At 35.9% G+C, this 21974-nt stretch overlaps 1 protein-coding gene across 1 annotated transcript in view; it reads right to left on the reverse strand.

Moving 5' to 3' along the window:
- LOC150105580 (photoreceptor-specific nuclear receptor-like) overlaps window positions 1-17841 on the reverse strand; it is a 43723-nt gene extending 25882 nt beyond the window's left edge. The window contains exons 1-2 of the mRNA XM_090393983.1: window positions 17640-17841; window positions 4224-4481 (exon numbers count right to left, since the gene is read on the reverse strand). Of these exons, the coding sequence (XP_090250109.1) occupies window positions 4224-4481; window positions 17640-17841 (460 nt within the window). The remainder of the gene's footprint in view (window positions 1-4223; window positions 4482-17639) is intronic.
- Window positions 17842-21974: the final 4133 nt, after the last annotated feature.

The following is a 21974-nucleotide window of genomic DNA, read 5'->3' on the forward strand; positions in this document are numbered from 1 at the left end:
TAAAGGGCTCACGTATCATTAAGTCCTATGGGTTGGTGTTTTTCAAGTTGAAGGATACGAACAAACAGACAAAATTAAGTGATTTTAATTGGACTGAACAATTTTTTAATGTGTTTAACATACTACTGTTAGTCGATTTTGCCACGCAAAATTCAAAACTAACACCAGTTTAACGATATTTTATACCCTAAAATGTAGTCGAATCGTACTTTGGACATAACTGATTTTTCACAGAAACCCCAAGCGATCCGATATAACTGGGGTCGGTCGTATGTGGAAACACCAATATACAGATTTTTTTTTTATCATGCATGTATCAAACGTTATCCACATGGCTGGTGATCATACCGAAGAGATTATGAAAAGTAATTCCTAGTACCCCCCCCCCCCCACATACAAAAGAATCTGTCCCAGTTTTTACTCTCGATCCTCGTGTATTCTACAAAGATGGTGTGTAATATAAAATGATAGTGATTAGCACTAATTTTCAAAGATTTCATGCTATATAATGAGAAATTATAAGTTGCTGGTATAACGTTACAGAAGCAGCGTTTACTGAAGTTTTTTTTTTTTTTTTTTAGGTAATCAGACCACATACGAAAGGCTGCAAAAACTTATAGCATCAATACCGTGCTGGCGGAGAAAAGGAGTAGAAATCTGACGTGTTTCTTGAAAATGTTAACAGATATATATGGCGTAAAGTGAAGGTTGCACTCTTTGGGAAAGATAGTGAGAGAAGCTGTCCAAACAACAGAGGTAGATGGAATAAAAAAGAAGGAAGAGAGAGATGTAAGTTCAGTATATTTGAAGCTGAATAGTAAATGGATGTTGATTGGGGGACTATTCTTGTATATTTATAATCTTGGAAGATAGGTGGAAGAATGATGGTGACCGTAAGATGTAAGGTGGAAGCAAAACATCTGAGGGGGGGGCTGAGGGAACATTTAATCGGATTGCCCTCTTCTGTACAGCATTAAGCATTCTTAGAGAGGTTTTAGGTGCACCACCTCAAATGTGCGAGAAGTATTCCGGTGTTTGGTGGATTTGGGTTTTATCACCGTATTATCAGTTGCACTGGTGAGAAGTGGCTTCTTGAGCTGTTTTTTTGGAGACTGAAGAAGTTACAGCTAATATGTCATTTTGTCGCGAATGGCCAAAAGTGCAGGTCCTTTCAAGAAGAGAGATCTCATTGTTTAATCTGGGTATTATCAAAAGTGAAGGAAAGTAAATATAAGCGAGGGCCGTGTTTTGGTAACGTTTAGTTCGCAAGATTATCCCTGTCTCACTGAAGATCAAGGAAATCAGAGTTCAGGTCGTTGGTTGTGTGTTTGTGTGGAAGTTCTGAATGATTGCGCACGAAGAGGAATGTAGTATACTGTCATCAGCAAATTGTTGTGACAATCACTTCTTAACTCGATATTGATGCAGATGCAGCTATCTCATTTATTTTTTATGTTCACTGAGTAGTGTATATCATTAGGTTTTTACACATGCACTATATTGGAGTACCTGTACATTCGCTTATTGAATTAATTGCTCTTATAATGAGTATAAATGCACATTACGTCTTGTCCATTTGATCTCAACGAGGAGCGGTTCCTGGTTTTCCCTTTCAGTCATTTCCGACCTTATGTGACTTTGTGGGCATTGCCCACAAAGTATTCCTGGTGAGATTTTTACAGGGTAGTTCACCATTACATGCCCCTTACCCCCCAATTTTATCTGGGCTCGGGACCGGCATATGGATTACAGCCATATGCCGGTCCCGACGAAAAACCCGAATTTCGGGATGACCCCCCCCACACACACCCCGTATGAGACCAGTTAACTCACTTTTAGTCGAAAGACCAGATAAAGGTTCCTCATCACTGACGGGAATCGAACCCAGGTCTTTCCGATCAAAGGGCTTCGTTATACCGACTGAACTACGGAGGCTCGCGGGAGCCGTGCTATGAACATAACAGACAGTCGCCCTATTTCTCCTCTCCCTGAATCTCATACTATTACTGCTACTTTCTCTTCATTGTATGTTTGACACATTACATAAATCTGAAGATTGTTGTTTTCCAACAGTTATTATGTATGAAATATTAAAGCTCAAGGTTCGAAGTGGTATTTAAGCATTGTTTTATTGTTAGCGTGTTCTGTACTTATCGATATCTTCTTTATTTTCAAGCCTGTGTAGCTCAGTGGATGTGGCGTTTGCACACCACCGCGCTAGGCCGCACGAAGGAAGTCTTGGTTTCGAGTCTAGTCGGCGACTAGAGGAAATTTTTCTAAGCCTTTTTTCGACCGGTTCCCGAGTTAGTCGATCTCTGGCACGGGCAAGCAGGTTTTTCCTCCCGGAAACTCGGGTTTTTCGTCCTGTAAATTCAAGAAAATCGACCGTAGAACCCACATTATTTCAGACATTAAATATATTGTGTTAGGGTTAGAGACCACGAGATGGCGGCACATTTGAGCCGCCTCTCTTCACTGCGTACCGCTTAATTAGTGATAGCCTTGGGCCATCTGTCTCTGATTGGGTACCAGTGGAGATTGAACTGCCCACTCAGTCTCCAAAAAGTTAGATAGGGCTAAATGGCCTCGCCTACTCCCGTATATACGGGAATAAAAAGGCGTTAGCTGATTTTTTTTTTTTTTTTCTTTATTTTCACAATCAAGATTTCTATTTTATGTCGTAACGGTATAAGTATGTAAGGTTAAAAGTCATGCAAAATTTAGTGGAAGGCTTCATCGATATAAATAAAAAATAATAATAATTTAAAAAATAGTGAATAAATATTTCACGATAATTAAAAGTTTGGGTCCAGACATAGCTTACTTCCTTTCTTTGGCAAATAGTGGCCATGCCAAATTTGGTGGTGGGGTTAACAGTGGTCGCGATATAGGCCAAAACCGTACTAATGAATGTACTGTAAATTTACCGTTTTTCCGGAAATGGGATTCGCATTAAAAAATAATAATAATAATAATAAATATTATATAATAAATAAATAAACTGACATGCAAAATTTCATCAATATCCATTGGAACTTGTGTGTATTATTAGAATCCGCCCAATAAATGAACGATATTTTTTCATATATTATGGCCCAGGTACGTGTAGGTACGGCCCACGTAAGACGAAACAGTCTGCCAATCGTACTAAAATTTAATCCAGCGTTCAAATCCATCCACCAGTTTAAAGGTGGAGGTGGTTCTGTCATTACAAAAAACTATAAACTGTATTATGACCAGCTTCTCTGGTAAAGAACGCCAAAAAATTTAAAAACAGAAGACAGTATGTCAATAATGACACAGTGAGAAGAGTAAAGCTAGAACTTCCAAAATCTAGAAAAATAAAAGATCTCTTCCTGATTAACTGTGTGTATACTTGACTAATGCAAACGACTTGATTATTTCCATTAATGATGAAGAAATGACATTTCGGCGCTCGTAGATTATTTTCTGCATTGTCCGCTTCAGTTTTTCGTGATCCAACTTTTGTCATAGATAACTCGCAAAATAAGATATTAACTGCTTCTGATCCAGAAACGTTTCCATTTATTGTCAAGGATACAATAACGGTTTATATACAAACTAAATACAGAGAAACTAAACGAAGTGAATATTGCACATGAGCAAGGAGGAGATTGCCTACTTCACAGCATACGACCACTTTGTTTTACGTCACCGAGATGGCTAAAGCCGTTAGCTATCAATAGTATTTGTTGTCTGTTTAGGAGAAGACACTTATATCTCCATCTGCGATCGGCCACTTGAACTTGATTTTATATATATATATATATATATATATATATATATATATATATATATATATATATATATATATATATATAAATCCTAAATGTGCGTAGCGTCCTGTGGGAGATTTTAAACGAGGTCTTTGTTACTGGACATGGGTCGTTCTTCTGTTCGTATCAGTCATAACGAGACATCGCGCTATATTAAATGGAATATTTTTGCGAATTAGAACCGTGGGGAGGGGTAAGCATTAAATATCAAGAATCCCTGTTCTAGTGACTAAATATGAACGTTTTTTCAAACTACTTCATACCTTTAGTAAGTACGGAAGTAGTCTCTGAAAAATTGTCGACGCTTAGACATTCCTATACATCTATACCCTTAGTGGGATTCGAATTCGAGCCCGCACCAAGCAGTCTATGTTAACTGGAGTGTAATATTTAGCATATTAACTGATTTTCAAAGTTCAATCTTACCTTCTCTCCTCATATTAACCTGCAGACATTTTTTCAGTCGACAAGCTTGACATTGATTTCTACGAGCAACGTCCACAACACAGGTGCCGCTCTCTTTACACACGTATTCCAAATTTCGTCGAATGCTCCTCTTAAAAAAGCCTCGACAGCCATCGCAGCTTGGAACTCCGTAATGACGACCAGATGCCTTGTCTCCACACACCCGACATAGCACATCTTTATCGTGGACTGGATTCATGTATTCCTTACGAAACGAGGCTAAAATGAAACAATCATGTCATTAATAATTAAAACTTTAGCTCTTCTGTATTTAAAACTGTAATACTTAAAAATAATTTGATCTTAAAAACTCAGTAACCTGACTTAACAAAAAGGAAGAAGGAACTCGTTCCAATTCTCAAATCTATTTCGGTTCAAAATATTATTTTATTATTTTTTCTTCGTATGTTAATGTTACAATCCAGGCTCTGTCGTACTGAAGACATTGCTACTGCAACGTGACTTCAATATGCTCGTGATGTAAAATTTATAGCTCTGGGAACGCAATCGCTGTAAATCACGAATTTCAACATTCTTCGGAGCACACATTCTTAAAAAATCTGCTTTTCTTCCTTGCACACATAATGTGAGAATCTACATTTTAATTGATAATTGCTGTTTATTTATTTTTAATACTTGTCATCACCGTTTATAAATACTGCTTAGTTTAACATTTATTTGTTTCGTGTTTTCCGAGGTCCAGACATCGCCTATAGGCATTCAATAGGTAGGGTTTTCTTCCAATCGAACAGAGGCTGGAGAATGCACAACAGAACAGCCTCATTTACTTTGGTGTAATGTGAATTCATCGTATGAATAATCACCATGATGTTACCGATTATAAGATTTATAAAATTTTGAGGTTCAGTGTTTTGTTGTAGGCACCCTCTTGTAATATAATTGCATAACGTGTACTAAGAAAGGTAAAGTTTGATAATCTTGGACATTACATTGATCTAGTTTTCACATTCTAAAGAAAAAGGATTTATGAGTTTTGACTTAAAGCTTTTTTTCATGCTTGAAATTTTTCTTCACAAATGTGATATCGCATATTGTAAAAATTGTCTAAATATAATTACCAGAATTTCGAGGGAGATTTATGCCCAGTGTATTAATTGCAAATTTGAGACTTGTACTGATAATAGTTCTTCAGTAGTAGACGCTATGCTCGCGTCAAAAAGATATTAAACAAATTTTTTTTTTTCCAAGTAGAGAAACTCGATCTTGTTTAGGATATCAGTCACTGTCATCAAAATAATGTTACTGAGAGTTTGTATGTGCAAGGGGAGTGAATCCTACTTCTGTTTTGAAGACTGATTTAGTTTTACGTGCATTACCTATTGTACTTAATTTGTTGATTAGCCAGATTGCTTTCCTTTCTATTAAAAAGGAATATGGAAATCTTTATTTAGGGAGTTGATCTATAGGTTATGTTTGGAAATGCATCGTTAATGAAAAAACTATTTCAGTACTATCATCGGCAATTGACAAATATCTCCCTATTATATAAATACGTGAAAGGATTCAGTTGAGTTTTGTGATACTTCGATATCAATGCACATCCAGAGAAACCATCCTCCTAAACGGCGAGGTGTAGAACTCTTCAATAATTTCTCTAATTGAAATAGAAAGCACTTTCAAATATATCTCCTGTGTTCAATTATGTTGTCCATATTTGAACGGTTACCTGTTCTACAAGAACAAATCGGTGATTATTAATTAACTGGGCGCTTTCAAGGTCGTGAACTAAGTCAGAATTCTGCATTTATTTCAGATAGGTTAAGGCTGATAGCTCAGTATATATGTGGATTTGGCTTGAGATTGTATATTTGAAATTTATCTCTGTTCATGCCTAATCATTTCAAAATCGGTCGTTTGTACGTTAGCGGAAAAAAAGTGTTAAAAAACAAAGTAGGGTTAATTCTAAAAACACTTGAAGCCTGTTGTATGCTGGAGAAAAATCAAAAGTAGTGTTGAAGTGAAATTCAACGCGGAGAATACCTGCCCTTATCAATACAGAAATTAAGAATCAGATCTGCACTTTATAGAGAATTGACTGCATTTAACAAAGAATGCAAAGCGAATCTCACATATGAAATGTGGTAAACATATTGTGCATTAGTTCGGTTTGACCTCAATCATATCACTTACATTGTACCGAATTCACCATCATGAATAGTGTTCAGTAAATAAAGAGGAAAACTTAAATATTTTGAAATTTATCTCTGTTCATCCCTTTCTCCTCAAAATAGGCTGAAAAATCGCGGTAACTAGAACAAGATTCACTACGTCATTTTCTGCTATATTAATTCAGTCTTAGGAATGAATTATAAGAAATTTTGAGGAAACGCATCTTTTAAACTGATGTTGGTTATTCTTATTAGTTGTAGAAGTTGAGTTAAGCGATTCAGCAGGACTTCTCAAAGTGCAATCTTGTTAGTTATTGTTCGTAACATTTAAGTGCAACTACGTAAAATTCCAATACCAGTGCACGAATAAAAGTGGGCGAAACTTACTGATCATTTTTAAAGCGTGGAAGGCTGTCTTGCTGAAAGAAACTTATAAATAAAACTCACTTTGGCGAGCCGCTTCTAAATCAATAAGCAGTTATATAACTTCGGTTCAAACTCGTATATCACATTGTTGAATCTGTACTGGATTTGAAATTTATGCATTAGTGAGGATTAGGGTTTCTGTCCCGGAAAATTTTCGCATCTTTTTTTTGACTCAATACCTGGGAAAGCAACTCGAGACATTTCGTAAATTTAAATTTACAAATCTGAAACAGAAAAACATCAAATTTATTATAATTTTCGCAATTTTTGATTATTTTAGTAAAACGAGTATTGTGTGCTACAGATTATGGGAAATACGGAACCTCCAAGTACCCAAAAAAAAAAAAAAAAAAAAAAAAAAAAAAGAATTAAGGTTGATCAGTTAATTTTAAGCTTTTTGTAAAACAAAATAAATAAATGAGATTTTGTCTAGATGGACTGCAGTAGCTGGAATCTTAATTTGAGCAACTGCCAATAGTTATTTTATACGCGAATCAATTTTAAAGAAGAATTATGCCTTACCAAAGGAACAAAAAAAAGCTAATTTGATTTCTATGAACATAAAAAAAGAGCAAACATTAAAGAAGTAGTAGAATCGGATCACCGTTTGTCTTACTTTTGGATGAGCGGACCAGTATTGGAAATAAAATGTATTTCAGTATATTTGTTCATTTAGATGACGCAAAAGAATTTAATTTAAAATTAGTTAGTATATTTGGAAAAGTATTCAATGTACTGTGTACTCAGTAATGCAAGAATTTGGAATAATTTTGAAAAAAAAAAAACATCATGGGTATAACGACAAAAGAAATGAGGATGTATGGCTTCACCGGATTTACAAGGAAAAAAAAGCTTAGAAAGAAATAAAAGCCTAAATGAGGCCAATAAGGTCACGAGTTATCCTCCTGATTCGATTACTTAAGCATTGAAGGCCCCTGAGTTGATTCATGAGTCAACATACTAAACCAAAAAAGAGGGAAAGGATAAGCCCCTCAGGACAATCACATGCTCTGTTGACTGACCTTTTGTTGCTGAATAATGGCAGCTGGTATTTCGTGAGAACTTCATATTTTCATATAAAGAGTAACGTGCTTTTATTGAATACAGTTCACTAATAAGTCCGTTCAGTTTGTCAAAAAAAAAAAAAAAAAAAAAGTTTTTTTTTCCTCCACCAGAGTTACTTTATTTACCTTACGTGCTAACCTACAACAAAAACGCTAATGTATACAGATTAAAGCACACACGCGCACATACGTACATGCTCGCGCTTGTTCAAAAGGAAAACAAAAACAGTAGCAACAATAAAGGCAAAAAAAAAAAAAAAAAATCATTCTTTTTGCCCAATCAGAAGAAAGCGAAGACAACAATGAACACTTTCACTTTCGAACCAATAAATACCGTTCTCGACGTAAGCATAGTAACACGCTGTGTCACTTATCGTTTGTCACGCGCTGACCTGGCAAAGCTGACTCTTGTGCACAAAAGAAAGAGTAGCGAAGTTGTAAGGGCATAAAAGGCTGAATAGATAACAACGCAACCTTATTGATACCAGTAATACTATAACGCGAGGGAGGGGGGGGAGATGGGGGAGTTTTTTTTTTTCTCTTTCTTTTTCGTGCGCGAACTTCGAATGGATCTGCACTTCAAGGAAGGTGTGACAGTATGACATTCGATTACCTCTTGATGTCTACGATGTAATTACTGCAAACTGGTAGAGATGTCATTAAGCTTATCCTATGCCGCTCGATACATCGTTATTCACTGCTAGAATAACTTAAAGCTAACTAGAAATCAGATATGCGTGGTTATAAAATGCATTTTTGTTGCAGTTGCGAAATATAATGCACTGTACCTTCGATTACATGTTTTTTTAAAGGGTTAGCTCCGCTGTCTTCGCATTGGACCAATTGTGAACCTCCTTCAGTTAAAAAGTCCTATAAAAGGACTTTTCAACTGAAGGAGGGTGATGGAAGATGCGAAACTGTGATGGGAATGGCATGTTTTTAGAATGATATCATAGTATAAAACAGAATTTTCGACATTAGAAAAACAGCTTAAAATATTTTAAAAATGATCGCAAGTAGAATCCTGTTGCATATCATTCAATTCATAATTGTCGATGTTACAAACGTTGAAATAAAAAATAAAAATGCTTGTCTGCTTCATTAGTATTACTGTTCATTTCAGTGTGCTGAGCTCATTAGAATGACATACCCACTAATGCCATTCCTATAGTTTAGAAACTTTTATTACTGTATGATACGAGAGGACCCAAAAGTACCAAACAAAAAGAACATGATTTAGGATGAGCTCTATTTCAGTTTGAGTATTCCCCTCCACACATACACCCAAGCACCCTCGGAAAAAATATTGGAGAGAAAACGAATCGGCATTTAATTCAACTGCTGATGACAGGTTTTGAAGTCTTCCTCAGAAATAGTCATTGAAAATACACACACACACAGAGTTTGGATGGTTGGTTGGTTATCTTGGATTTACAGCCGAAGCAATTCATGTTGCGAGGCCATGAGAACAATACAGATGGAAGATTAAGAAGAAAAAAAAGTGTAAAATGTATGACCAAATATTGTAATTTTCCCATATTGCTTCCAAATGTTCTCGTTGATATGTATTTTCTTGCACTGTCGCATGTTTTCTTTGATGCGTACGATAAATCATAACCAAAACATGCTTCCTCGCGACCTAAAGTCGTGACCTAAAATATATATACTTTAAATTCCCTTCGCCAGTCTTGAAAGAACTTGATAAATTGAATCCATCTTATGCAAACCACTTCCGTCACCCGAAAGAATTTAAAATACCACAAACAAGACAAGTAGAGATGCCTTCGGTTGACTTGAATAACTTTGCAAATACCATCTTATAAAATGCAATTGTCGGCACTGATTAATGAAGCTAATGTTTGTCACCGTATGTCACACTATCACGCGAATTATCGGAGAAGTGCAAATGTCATGAATGTTCCACATTTGGACACCACCTCACGGCTAAAGTCATTGAAATGAGGCATCTCCATACAGAGTGGAACTTCAACAGCCATCCCACATCTCGGTACGAAATCGCGTTTAAAACGTTCATTTTCTGATCATTACCTTCTCTTGTCCCAGAGCAGCCTTGTCACAAACTGTTGCCTTGGTGACAGGTTCTCGCGTGCTTTGATAAAGACTGAGGTAACAGGAGCGTGCAGTGGTAAGCCCAGCTCGATAACGACAGGTCGTGTTGTGATGGAGGGGGGAAAGCACGAGAACAAACACAAACGCGTGGCTTTAAATGACGTTCAGCGGCCTCACGCGCCAATCGATTGTTACGTTTTATTAAATTATTTATGGTTGTACAGCTTGTTACGCCAAAACCTAATAGGCAAAAGGTTCCGAAGGGCGGGTGTCTGGCCATTGACAATTGTCGTCTAAAGGCCGAATCTCCTACAGTTTGATGAGACCGCCGTGGAAGGGCTTTGCGTCTACTGCTACCTCAATGGGGGGGGTAGTGCACACCACTGAGGGGGGGGAGAATAAGCTATGCAGTCATTTGAGACGTAATTGAAATGTTACGAAGTTTAATAAAGATCTCAAAGTTTGTAATGAGGACTTTTTTTTGCAGTAAATTACATCCAACCTAAGTTATGCTTCTAACGAATGGGAACAAGATGCCATCAAACATTGTGACACAGTGCGTATGTTTTTTTTTTTTTTCGGTGGAAAGAAAGTTGCTTTAAAAACACTCCCGTATCACCCTGTCAAAAGGATCCGAACTTATTTTTGCAGATTGAACTTGTGGCTGTCATTCTGTCGGGTCCCAGGTGTTTGCATTTTTTTTCTTCTTCCCCCCCGTTGTAGAAGGATTGATCGAACGGAACGTCAGTTGGGTGGCTCTAATGAATTCCTTTTATCAACTTCTGTCGTGTTTTATGGGCTTTTCCCAGCAAGTGAATTGTCTGTTATCAGAAACCCACAGGTGACAGGTCTTTGAGTCTCCCACGGAGAGGTATGGTTCTTGCAACGAAGACGGTGCCCATTGTTATGTTGAACTAAGGCCCTACGTTATGACCTTATAAGTGGTCATCTACAAAAGTGACAAGACAAGTCGATAAGCACCCAAACATGATTAATAGCTTGGGAAACAAAAGAAAGATAAAACAATGAAATATTGAATAAATGGTAGCAATTTTTCATCTGCAACTGGTGATTCCTGGTAAGGCAAGAAACTTGAAGTCAATTTAAATGAAATTAATAAATGCAGGCTCAGCCGATATCTGATAATAGGATATGTCAGTTTTCTTCACTTGCTTTGTATTAGCGTATAGATATTTAATTTTTTCCCCCCAACGATCCCTTGTACTACGTTTATAGTTGTGTGGGAGGAGGTGAATTATTTACTTCAATGAATGATGCAGTTTATAACCTCATCAAGATTGCAGAGGGCTAAAACCGAAGATCAGACATTCTATTTATAGACAAAGACACCGAAATATTCTGTCATGTTATTCCTATCATATTTTGTCAATTTTGTCTTTTCTGCAAGTGATAAACTAATTTTTGAAACGTTGATTTTTATTTCCCTATATGCCGCTATTTCTTTATTGTAAATATATCTTGTAATCCTTGGATAAAATGGTATTCCAACTTTTATTTGATTTTTTTTTCTTCTAAACTGATATTTTTATTTCATACTAAACTACAGCTGTTTCGGACTAAAATATTAATCTACTATTACCGAACACGTCAGATTTTTTTTTATTTAAAATATCAGTATAATCAGTATTTAATTTGACTTTTTGACAACCTCTAAACAATGTACAGTAAAACAGTAATTTATCTGATAATGCTCATTTATTTATTAGGGAAAAAAAATCATTTAAACTTTGCGATTAGCATAAAAAACCTGCTGGTTGTTGTCCCCTTGCAGATTCATATGTTCATAGATTGTGTTGGAGAGGGGGGGGGGGAATCTAATTCTAAGAATATATTTTCTCGGTAACGATAAATTTTGCTTGCACTCCTGAGTAAAGTTTTCACATCTTTCTTTTTCTCCTTATCTTCTACTATAAAGTCTGACTAATATTTATAGTTTCCTGGTTTCTAGTATACATCTTTAAAATGTTATTCCTAAGATCTCCCATCAAAGTGCAGTTAATTCTCTTTTTACAAGGCTTTTTTTACATGAATTCGAAATAATACCGTTTAGAAAACATAATCAGTTCTATTTTTACGCTGTAAGTTTTGATTTAACACGGTTCAAATGGTGCTTATATTTAAAATTTCTGTTTGAATTCATTTCTGTTAAAAAGGGTATTTCCATTATAGTTATCATTTCCTAGTACGGTGTGTGTGTGTGTATACAGTATAGGGTTATGTATGGAATAGCATATCGGGTAAATGGCCTCCACAGCTTTGCTGGTACATACGCACACTTTTGTCGAAATTTTCCATGACCGTTTTGCATAAATGTGGCTGAATTTCGTTGATACAGCGCTCAATTTCCTCCTTCAAGGCGTGGGTGTTCTTGGGCTTGTTGGCATAAACCTTAGACTTCAAAAAACCCCAAAGAAAAAAGTCCAACAGCGTTAAGTCACATGATCTGGAAGGCCAATTCTGATCACCAAAACGGGAAATCACATGACCAGGAAATGACTCATGCAGTAATTGAATTGTTTCTCGGGTTGTATGGCATGTGGCACCGTCTTGTTGAAACCACATGTCGTCCACATCCATATCTTGCAATTTAGGCACAAAAAACTGGATTATCATGTCGCGATAGCGAGCACCATTAACTGTTATTGCCTTACCAGCCGCAATTTCGAAGAAGAATGGAGCGATGATGCCTCCAGCCCAAAATCCGCACCAAACAGTGACACGTTGTGGATGCATTTGTTTCTCAACAATCACTCGTGGATTTTCTGAACCCCAAATGCCACAATTTTGTCGATTAACGAAGCCATCAAGATGAAAATGAGCCTCATCGCTGAAGATGATTTTGTTCGAAAAATAAGCATCCACTTGTTGTTGTTCCATAATCCATTCAACGAACTCTCTTCGCTGTGTGTGGTCATTTTTAATAACCCTGAACTGTCAGCTGTCACGCTGTCTTTTTTTTCTCGTTGGCAACACTTTACCGCACAAACGGCGCTAAATTTAAATCTTGCGTGAATTTTGGGACACCCTGTATAATTAAACTTGAATTTTGGGGAACCCCCCCCCCTGATGTTTTAAATATTAGGGATTACTCTACGCTACAGAATGTAGACAAATGCCAAGTAGAACTTATATAGAGAAATCACATAGTGTTGGTGGCTTTAAAGCAGCTAAGGATCCAGTGACTGTTATTTTGCAGCAATGCTTCAGGAGATCGTATATTAAAACCATTACTCATTAATCGATCCCTAAGACCGCGGGCAATGAAAGGTGTGGCTTTTAACACGTTATCAGTGCACCACTGGAAGGCAAAAAAAGGCTGGGTTACAAAAGAAAATTTCAATGGTTCTATCAGTATTTTGTTCCAGAAGTTAAACACTGTTTGATGGAAAAAAATTTGGACTTTTAAAGTTTTATTGATTATAGACAATACTCCTGGCCATCCTGTTTTAAAACACCCGAATGTGGAATTTTGTTTTCTGCCACCTAATACAACATCCTTAATAACGACTACTAGAGCAGGGTGTGACGCTAGCTTCAAAACTTCTACATAAGAACATTCTACATTTTGGATAAACTAGATAAGGATAATTTAATGACAGTTATTGATATGAGGAAGAAATTTTCTATTTTAGATTGCAATCAATTGTTTGCTAAGTTGGTGTTATCAGAATTGAAACCATCAACTTTAAATGCATGCTGGAAAGCTACTTGGCCAGAATGTGTGAAAAAGAAAAATCCTGTACCTTTGCATACAACTGAATATCCCAATATCACCAGATTAGCACGTGCAATCGGCTGAGAAGGATTTGATGATTTTTCGTCTGCAGATATTGAAGAATTGATGGTTGACAAGATTGTTAGTGATGACGAAATAATATAAGCTGTCCTTGAGAATCTTGATGAAAAAGAAAAAAAAATAATGAAGCGATTTCACTCACTTCAGGATTAATTAAAGAAGGGTTTCAAATGGCTAGTAAAATTGCAGTCAGTTTAAACGTTAACTGAAGTCATGTACGGTGCAATATGAAGAATTATACAAAGATCTTGTCAAAAACAGGATTTCATTGATTAATTACAGAGTTCGTGATAAAAAATCAAACTTCAGAATTATTGAAAATTAGTGCTAATTTAGTTCCTTTTTACTGAAGGAAACTCTTCGTCATTCCAGTACGAACAGGACGGCTAAAGTGTTTGAAGTGATTTAATTCCAGTCTCACACAAAAGAATTCGACTACTGTCAGAAAGTGACGGCGAATAAAATTCAACTAATAACCATATGTGCGGGTGTATTTGGACTTTTCGAATTTCTGTTTTATTAGTGACACACTACGTTCTTCAAGAGATATTTTGAAAATAACTTATTGTTCGTATCGGGTTCACATCTGGAACCATTCTTCTCTTTTTTCATATGCAGTGTATTCTTTTTACACGGTTTTCATTTACACGATTTTTTCTAGAACCAATCTACCGTGTAAATGGAGAATTGGGTTTATACTGAATCGAACTTTGCTGCCATTGTTTTTGCCAGTGGTAGCCGAATCCTTCGCTACATATGCCTAAGCCATTAAAAATCAGTGCGAATAGATTTATGGAATTAAAAAACGAAAATTTCTCAAGTTTCCTAGTTCTCTTTCGCAATATATGTAGTTTCGGGTCATACCCTAGTCACAGTGATGTTCATTTTCATCACTAATCTTCCTAACAGATTCAACTACCAGTATACCATCGATCAGTTTCTCATTCCACTTCCCATTTATCTCGGTGAAGGCACATGTGCAAATGCACTCCTGTTCCATGCCCCGATGTCCAACATCGAATCGCTCTTCTTTAATTTTTTAATTTTTAATCTTCTTTGGCTAAAAATCTTTCTCGTTTTGTCAGATTCGTTTGTTTTTTTCTGATGCATCCAATAATTTCTAATCATTCTATTTTTATTTCTTTAAATTGTGGTTTTTCTCTAGACGAAATTTCCTAAAAGAGATGCCATCTTTCTCGCAGATATTAATGTTCGCAACTCTCACCCCCTACGCCTTCTGCCACGAACGATCATTTAAATTGTACACATGTCTGCTAGAATATCAAACAGTTGTGGCCACTGTGACCAATAAATTTTTTATATACTGTGTGTGTGTGTATACACACGCTCCAGATGGTGTTGGTCTCCATTTAACAATTCAGTTCACAATTTAATTTCTCTTTCCATTGAATTTTATGTTTTTTGCATTTTTTATATATATATATATATATATATATATATATATATATATCTTGAATCTTTGTTTCCTTCTTTAAATAATTATTTTCAGCCTTCTGATTCCAAATATTCTCTATTCCACTCTAAAATCTGTTTTTTTTTTTTTCTCCAGAAAAATGTGCCAATGCTCTTCAAGACTACTTACGAAATTACATGCACATTGGGATCCAGAATTAGTTTTAATATAACATTCATGCTTTGGGCCCTTTTCACTTTGTTTGACATTATCTTCTGCCTTTGGTAATGCTGAATGTCCGAGTCTTGAACTTATTTATTTTGTTTCATCACTATTCCCATATCTCAGCGCGTGTATAGTGCATTCGCGAACTGCATGTTTCTCTACTTCATGTGGTGATGACAGATCCCCCCCCCGCCACACACACACACACACACACACCAGAAATTTTTGGTTTCCTTTCTCTGCAACACAAACATACTAGCCCTGGAACAGATGCAATAACACATCCCATACTGCGAGCGTTATATCCTAAACGGATATCTTTTGGATTCATTTCCTTTTGATATCTATTAGCATTCCCCGACATTGCCGATTCGGTTATTTTATGTATCTGTGAGGTCCATTATACACTTACATTTCTATGTATGGATCTTATCTACCTGCGTATCTTTCTGCTCATAAAACTGATCTTGCATTTATCAGAATCTACCGCATCTTAGTTTTGATTTTAATGAATAAATTTAAGTACTTAAACTTCTGATTTTGAAATTGTACGAAATTCGACAAAACGGTAATAACTATATTATCCAAACTCTTGCTGTTTACAATGGTGGAAAAAAGATTTTTTAAATGGTACTTTTGCTTCACTAAGTAGCTATCAGAACGAATAAGCACATACATGCATGTATGTGTTTATTCTTTTTATTAGTTTTGCGATGGAGGGAAAGAAATCGAGTTTATGGAAGACAAATCAGAATTTTGGGAGAAGGATCCTGGCATTGTTGTTTGAAACTGGCTAACTGTCCATCATTGCAAAAGATAGTTCTTTCTTGGCTGGATATGACCATTTTCTACCAAGAAGTTTACAGGATAATATAAATAGGCTGATTTTTGCTGTTATTGGCCACATTCTCACAAGCCACTTCGTACTAGTCTCGAAAAAAAAAAAAAAAAAAAAAAAGAGGTATTTCCCCTCCAGCTATTGGGGTGTGTCACTAATCGATTTTAGTTATGAACTGGTTTCTCTTAGTAGAATTTTCTTAATACGACCTATGTATGCGTATAAATTCAGATTAATCAACACTGTAAACCTGAACTTTTAAAACCCCAGCTCCACAAATTTTAGAGATGAGTAGATTCTTACCACTCTCGTGTAAACCAACACTATCGGATGCCGCTGAACAAATCTAAGATGCGAGAAATCTTTTCATCTGAAAGTGAATTAGATGATCTCATAAACAAAACGGTTTCCTTCCTGTCCGGAAACTGTCTTTCTCATTGCTAAACTTACAATTTGTGCCGAGAGCACAAATATTTTTGTGCTCTTGGCCTCGCAATAATAATAATAAATTGTTAATTAACTAGAATTGAAATTCTGTTTGAAAGAAAATAATATACATCCCTATACAATTGAAAAATAAATGTTAGTTGCGTTCGGTGATTTAATGGAAAACCCCACCCTTTTATGTTCGACCGAGATATTTATAAAAATAAAAACATTTTATTTATACAAGATTTCATCTCATTGCGGATGATGTTCATTGTACTGTACATTTAAACATACCAAATAATTATACTTGAATTGCTTATATGAAAGATGTTTAATTCTAAATCAATCTTATTTCAAAATAAGCTCGTTTATTAATATTCTTAACTTGAACCTCCAGGAAGTAGACGTCCAGGTTTTAATACGAAAATTAATTTTAATGAAAAACTAATTTCGGAATTAAACTTTGATGGCGTTGCTTCTTATTTGATTTGTAATGTTTTTTTTATGCTCTGCCAGCAACAACTCCTTGTTGTAACACCCTTTCCCTAAATTACTGACTGGGTTGTTATAAAATTAGCATAAATGCAATTTATGTCATAAGAATCGATGTTATTTTCATTTAAATTGCGTAAAGAATTGTCTAGTTTTAAAAAAAGTATTATCAGACAAAAATTGAGTATTCAATTTAGCGTTCTGGGAAGTTTCATTGCAAAAATAAAGAAGTGCTATTCATTCTCCTAATTAGGTGAATATGTAAATATACTTCGCAATATGTAAGTATACTTCAGCCATGGTTGTCATTTCTGATGTTTATAATAATATGATTATCCCATATACACTCATTAGCCAAAATATTACACATCTTCCATATTTAATGGAATCTACCAGCAGGTACTGACAATAAACAGGTGGTAATTACTTCCAGGAGACAGTCTGTGTTCAAACGTGCAATAACGGGCACAGACCTTGAGTGCCTTTGAATAAAAACTGAATAGTGAGTCGGGTAAGAGAATGAATCTCGAAAGCTGTTGAAGTAGCCACATGTGAGCAATGTTTCCGGTGAACTGATAAGCGGAAAACTAAGTCATCCTCGAACATGTGGTCGGAAACAGTTGATTGACGCTTGGAGGACACAGGATTGACAGGATCATTACATCCACTAGACATTCTACAATTGTTCCACTTTCCAGGGGGTGATATTTATTTTATTTCATGGAACAACAAGAGTATAGCGATAGTAACCAAATGGTTCATCCATCGTACTTGGTCACAACAACGTTCGAGGAAGTGAAGTAATTTGGGAACGAGTTTTACTGGCGCTTCTCGACCACTTTTGATACCAGTAAACTAAGGATTGAATAGTGAAGCTAACATGAGCATCGATTGCCTACCAACTGTATCGTTCATGTTGTCCATTTACCTTGCATGTGACTGACGAGCAATACCATAAGATGTGTTGTCCAAGAGTAAAGTCATGACCAGAAACTAGTCGTGACTTTACTTTAGTGGACTGGCTGGAATCTCAGTTATCGCACGTCTCATTGAACATCTTTCAGATGTTCAATGAGACGTGCAGATAACTGAGAGATGATTTTTGTGACAGGATGTTTTTGTGACAGGCATACATCTTTAAAGATGCATATCTGTAATTCCATTAGTGGAACTACAGGAATTAGTAAGGTCCGTCTTGAGATAGCTGTGGAGTATTTGTGGAGCCTGTCGTGGCAAATCAAGGTTGCTCTGAAGGCACAGTGATGTACCATTCGGTATATTTTTAATAAACTAGTCGCTCATTGTAATTTCAGATCCTGTGGCCCAAAGAAGCATAATATAAGGGGCAACACTGTTGTGTATTTATTTTGCAATAAGTCGTTTTTGAAAGTAATCATTGCCTCTTTCTCTCCCCCCCCCCTAAACGAAATGAAACCTTCGTTTCAGAAATATGTGCTACACTTTCTTAAATCAAAACTGTAGTTAGAAGAAATAAAATTTGTGATTAATGGGGGAGGGGTGCTTGACCTTCATCAGTGTACGTATTTCTGCGACACATGCAGCATTTAACAGTATAATTTCACTTTCATATTCATGATTTCAGAGATGTTCCTGAATCCTTGAACTTGTGATTGCATATGATTCTACAGCGTTTATGAAATTCTCACTTGACTCGAAATTTTATTTTCGCCTTTCATGAATGTTTTTTTGTTAACAGACGGCATTATTTCAAATTCATTGGTTTTCTTCAGTAGCAGATATAACGCTGTGATGCTTGAATCATTTCGTAGGTTCTAAACGATCGTAATCAAAATTAAGTCTTATTCACATAACAAAACGGAAAATATTCCTATCGGTAAAAGTTTCGATAATATATTCGGTAAGTATAATATATTATTTGAGATCATAGTTCAAAATATACGACGTTTGAGTTACAAATAAATTTTCTCTGTACACTACAGGGTGGACTAGAGAAACGAAGATGATGATAATCTGTTGGCGTCATTGCTAATTCTAGTTATTACAGTTTAACTTTGCCTACAAACGTAGGCTCAGTTCTATTACATGCAAATCACTGTTATCGCATTTCGAGATGTCTGCACCTCCAGCTTTGCTCAAAAAAGTCGATCTTCAGTACTAACATGCGCATGCCCTTTGATTGGAAAAGACCTGGGTTGGTTCGCGTCTTAAGGATGTGAGGAGTTTTTTGACCTAGAAAACGACGCCGATTTAAGCAATTTAGAAACGGCAATGGAAAGTATTTTCCGTTATCTCAAAGCTAACAATATCGGTCAAGAACTGCATAAGACACTCGTATATCACACACACTTCATAGTCTTAGCTGTCCTGGACGTTAATTATGAATGACATGTTTTGGGTTGTTTAGCATTTAAGTCTTTATAAAAGGAAAAACTGGATGTCAAATTTATGTAAGTAGTATAAAGATAATATAATGATATAAAGATAAAGATAATGATACACTGAGCCACATGAGAATTTCCCAGTTAAACTGTTAAAGATAGGACGGACATCGGTCGTAAAATGATAAAAATTTTAGTCAGTACGACTGAATACTGAATATGATGGGCGAATTCATCCCGGCTTTATCATTTGTTCTCGGTGGCATAAACTCGCCAGAAATGGTGCTAAATGCCTTCTTCCCACGTCAGCTAAAACATAACATCAAGATTATTAACATCAAGACCTTGAAGGAGTCTTGATGTTAATAATATCGGAGTAACTTTTAACAGTACCAAAACCAGCATTGTAAAACTGCTTCCAACAGTACAAATGCTGGAACGAGTGCATCCATACGAAAGATCCTCTCGGAAACTTGTATTTATCCCCCCCCCTCCCCCAGGATATGAGCGTCTCATAGCTTAGTTGCTTCGGTATACAGAAGAGGCTACCTTGAATTAGATCAATCCCGGGGGACTAAATACTTGTTAAATGACAAACCCATTTTATCTCTCATTTTTAATAATAAAAGTATCGCATAACTTGTTTCCTATGATAATCATTTATAACTAGCCATTGTCAAACGGATAAAATTTGAATGTAAATTCAAAAAAAAAAAAACGGATTACTAGTTAACGTGATCGGGAATTTCTAGCGGGGGGGGGGGGATGCCTTCCGCTGTAGACATTCCTTTGCATATGAAAATAATTTAACGCGCACTGTATATGAAATGATGTAAGAAATCAGAAAATGTGAAGGGAAAAAAATCGGGAATTCGGGGGGGGAAGTCTCTCTTTAAGTATCTTGCTAGAATAATGGATCCAAATTTTAAAAGTACTTACTCCCAGATGCTGAGGAGATTTTATACACCTTTAGCTCAGAGCCGAAAAACTTTAAGCATTCCAATGAGAGGTAGAAGAGAAAAAAAAAAAAAAGAAGTCGTTCTGTGTGTGTGTGTGTGTGTGTGTGTGTGTGTGCAGTGTGAAAGTTGATTGGTTTTTCTCTATAATGCATAGATTCGGAAATGAGCAAGTTTCATTCCATCAGAACTACAAATACAATTGACTTTTAAAGGAAAAAAAAATTTTAAAGGGATGTAATATTAAATTAATAATTTATAATAAGTAAATTTGTTTTATTTCATGAATGAAAATAATAAAAAAATAATATTATCAAAATCTTATTCCTGTTTTTGTTTAGACAAGCTTGCAAAAAAAAGGCTACAGTTTAAGTATGTTGAAGCAGGAAGCGGATCTACATGACCAAGCTCGAGAAATGAAAGAAAGGGGGGGGGGAGAGATTGGAAAAAAAGGAGGGCGAAAAATCATATAATTGGGTAAGCAATGACAATCTATTTCAAGTCCATAGCTGTTGTTTTTTTTAGTTCACATTTAATATCTAGTAATTCGTTCGCAGAGAAAATTCTAACACTTTAGGTATGTATTTAAAGAAATCAGAATTTATGTGCGACCTCACCTTCTAAGTTCTTGTGGATGGCGAAGTTTCTTGGGTTCTAAATTCAGATTTCATCACTACGCGATGACTTTCAGTTTCACTTCTAATGTGAAAAGGAATACACGTGTTCGGTCAAAGCCTCTGACGGGGATTTAATGACATTTGGTATTTGAAAGATTTACTAAAGCAGTCGAAATCAAAGAAAGTCTTTTGTCTAATCGAGAATCCATGCTTGTTTATGGTGTGAAGTATTCAAATGAATGAAACGTGTGTGTGTTTTGATTTTGGAAGGAAGTCCTGAGCATGCGTGTATCTGGCCACTCATCAGAAGTTAAATTATGGAACTGAATTCCTTAGAGCCTTGCTTATATGCATCTGTCTCATGGGATGCCTTACAAAGTGTGTCAATCATTATCCGTCTTGGAAGTTGTGAAAATGTTTTGTGAACAATGAAATTTTTTGAAAATTTCATTACTCGTTAGACTATATCAAAGAGTATTCAACGTGCAAGTTCCTTTTTAATTCCTCGATGACTATAAGAGTATTGAACTGACGAAGTCAGATATAACGTAGGTGAATTTCACTTAGCGTAAAGCTCAGGTCTCAAAAAATAGACCAAACAATCTTAGAGCATCTAAATCACAGACATAATACGTAATGTATTAGCTTAATTTACGCTTAGCTAATATAAAGCAGCCATAAAAGTAAACATAAATACACAGCTGTGATGTTTGTTACATGGCAAAATTATTGTTTAGTATTAAATTCCCCAGGAATTAAAGCTGATTTCTTTCCCACTGCTTAAAACAGTTTTTTTTTATAAAAGTACCTGTATGCATACGCTCACTGGGCCTAGAATAGAGTGCACCGGGTTAGTGCACGGGTGTGCCGTGCTC

Source organism: Typopeltis vanoorti, chromosome 6 (genome assembly GCF_054136105.1).
Source record: "Typopeltis vanoorti isolate ZY-2024b chromosome 6, IOZ_Tvanoo_1.0, whole genome shotgun sequence".
In the NCBI taxonomy this organism is placed as follows: domain Eukaryota; kingdom Metazoa; phylum Arthropoda; class Arachnida; order Uropygi; family Thelyphonidae; genus Typopeltis; species Typopeltis vanoorti.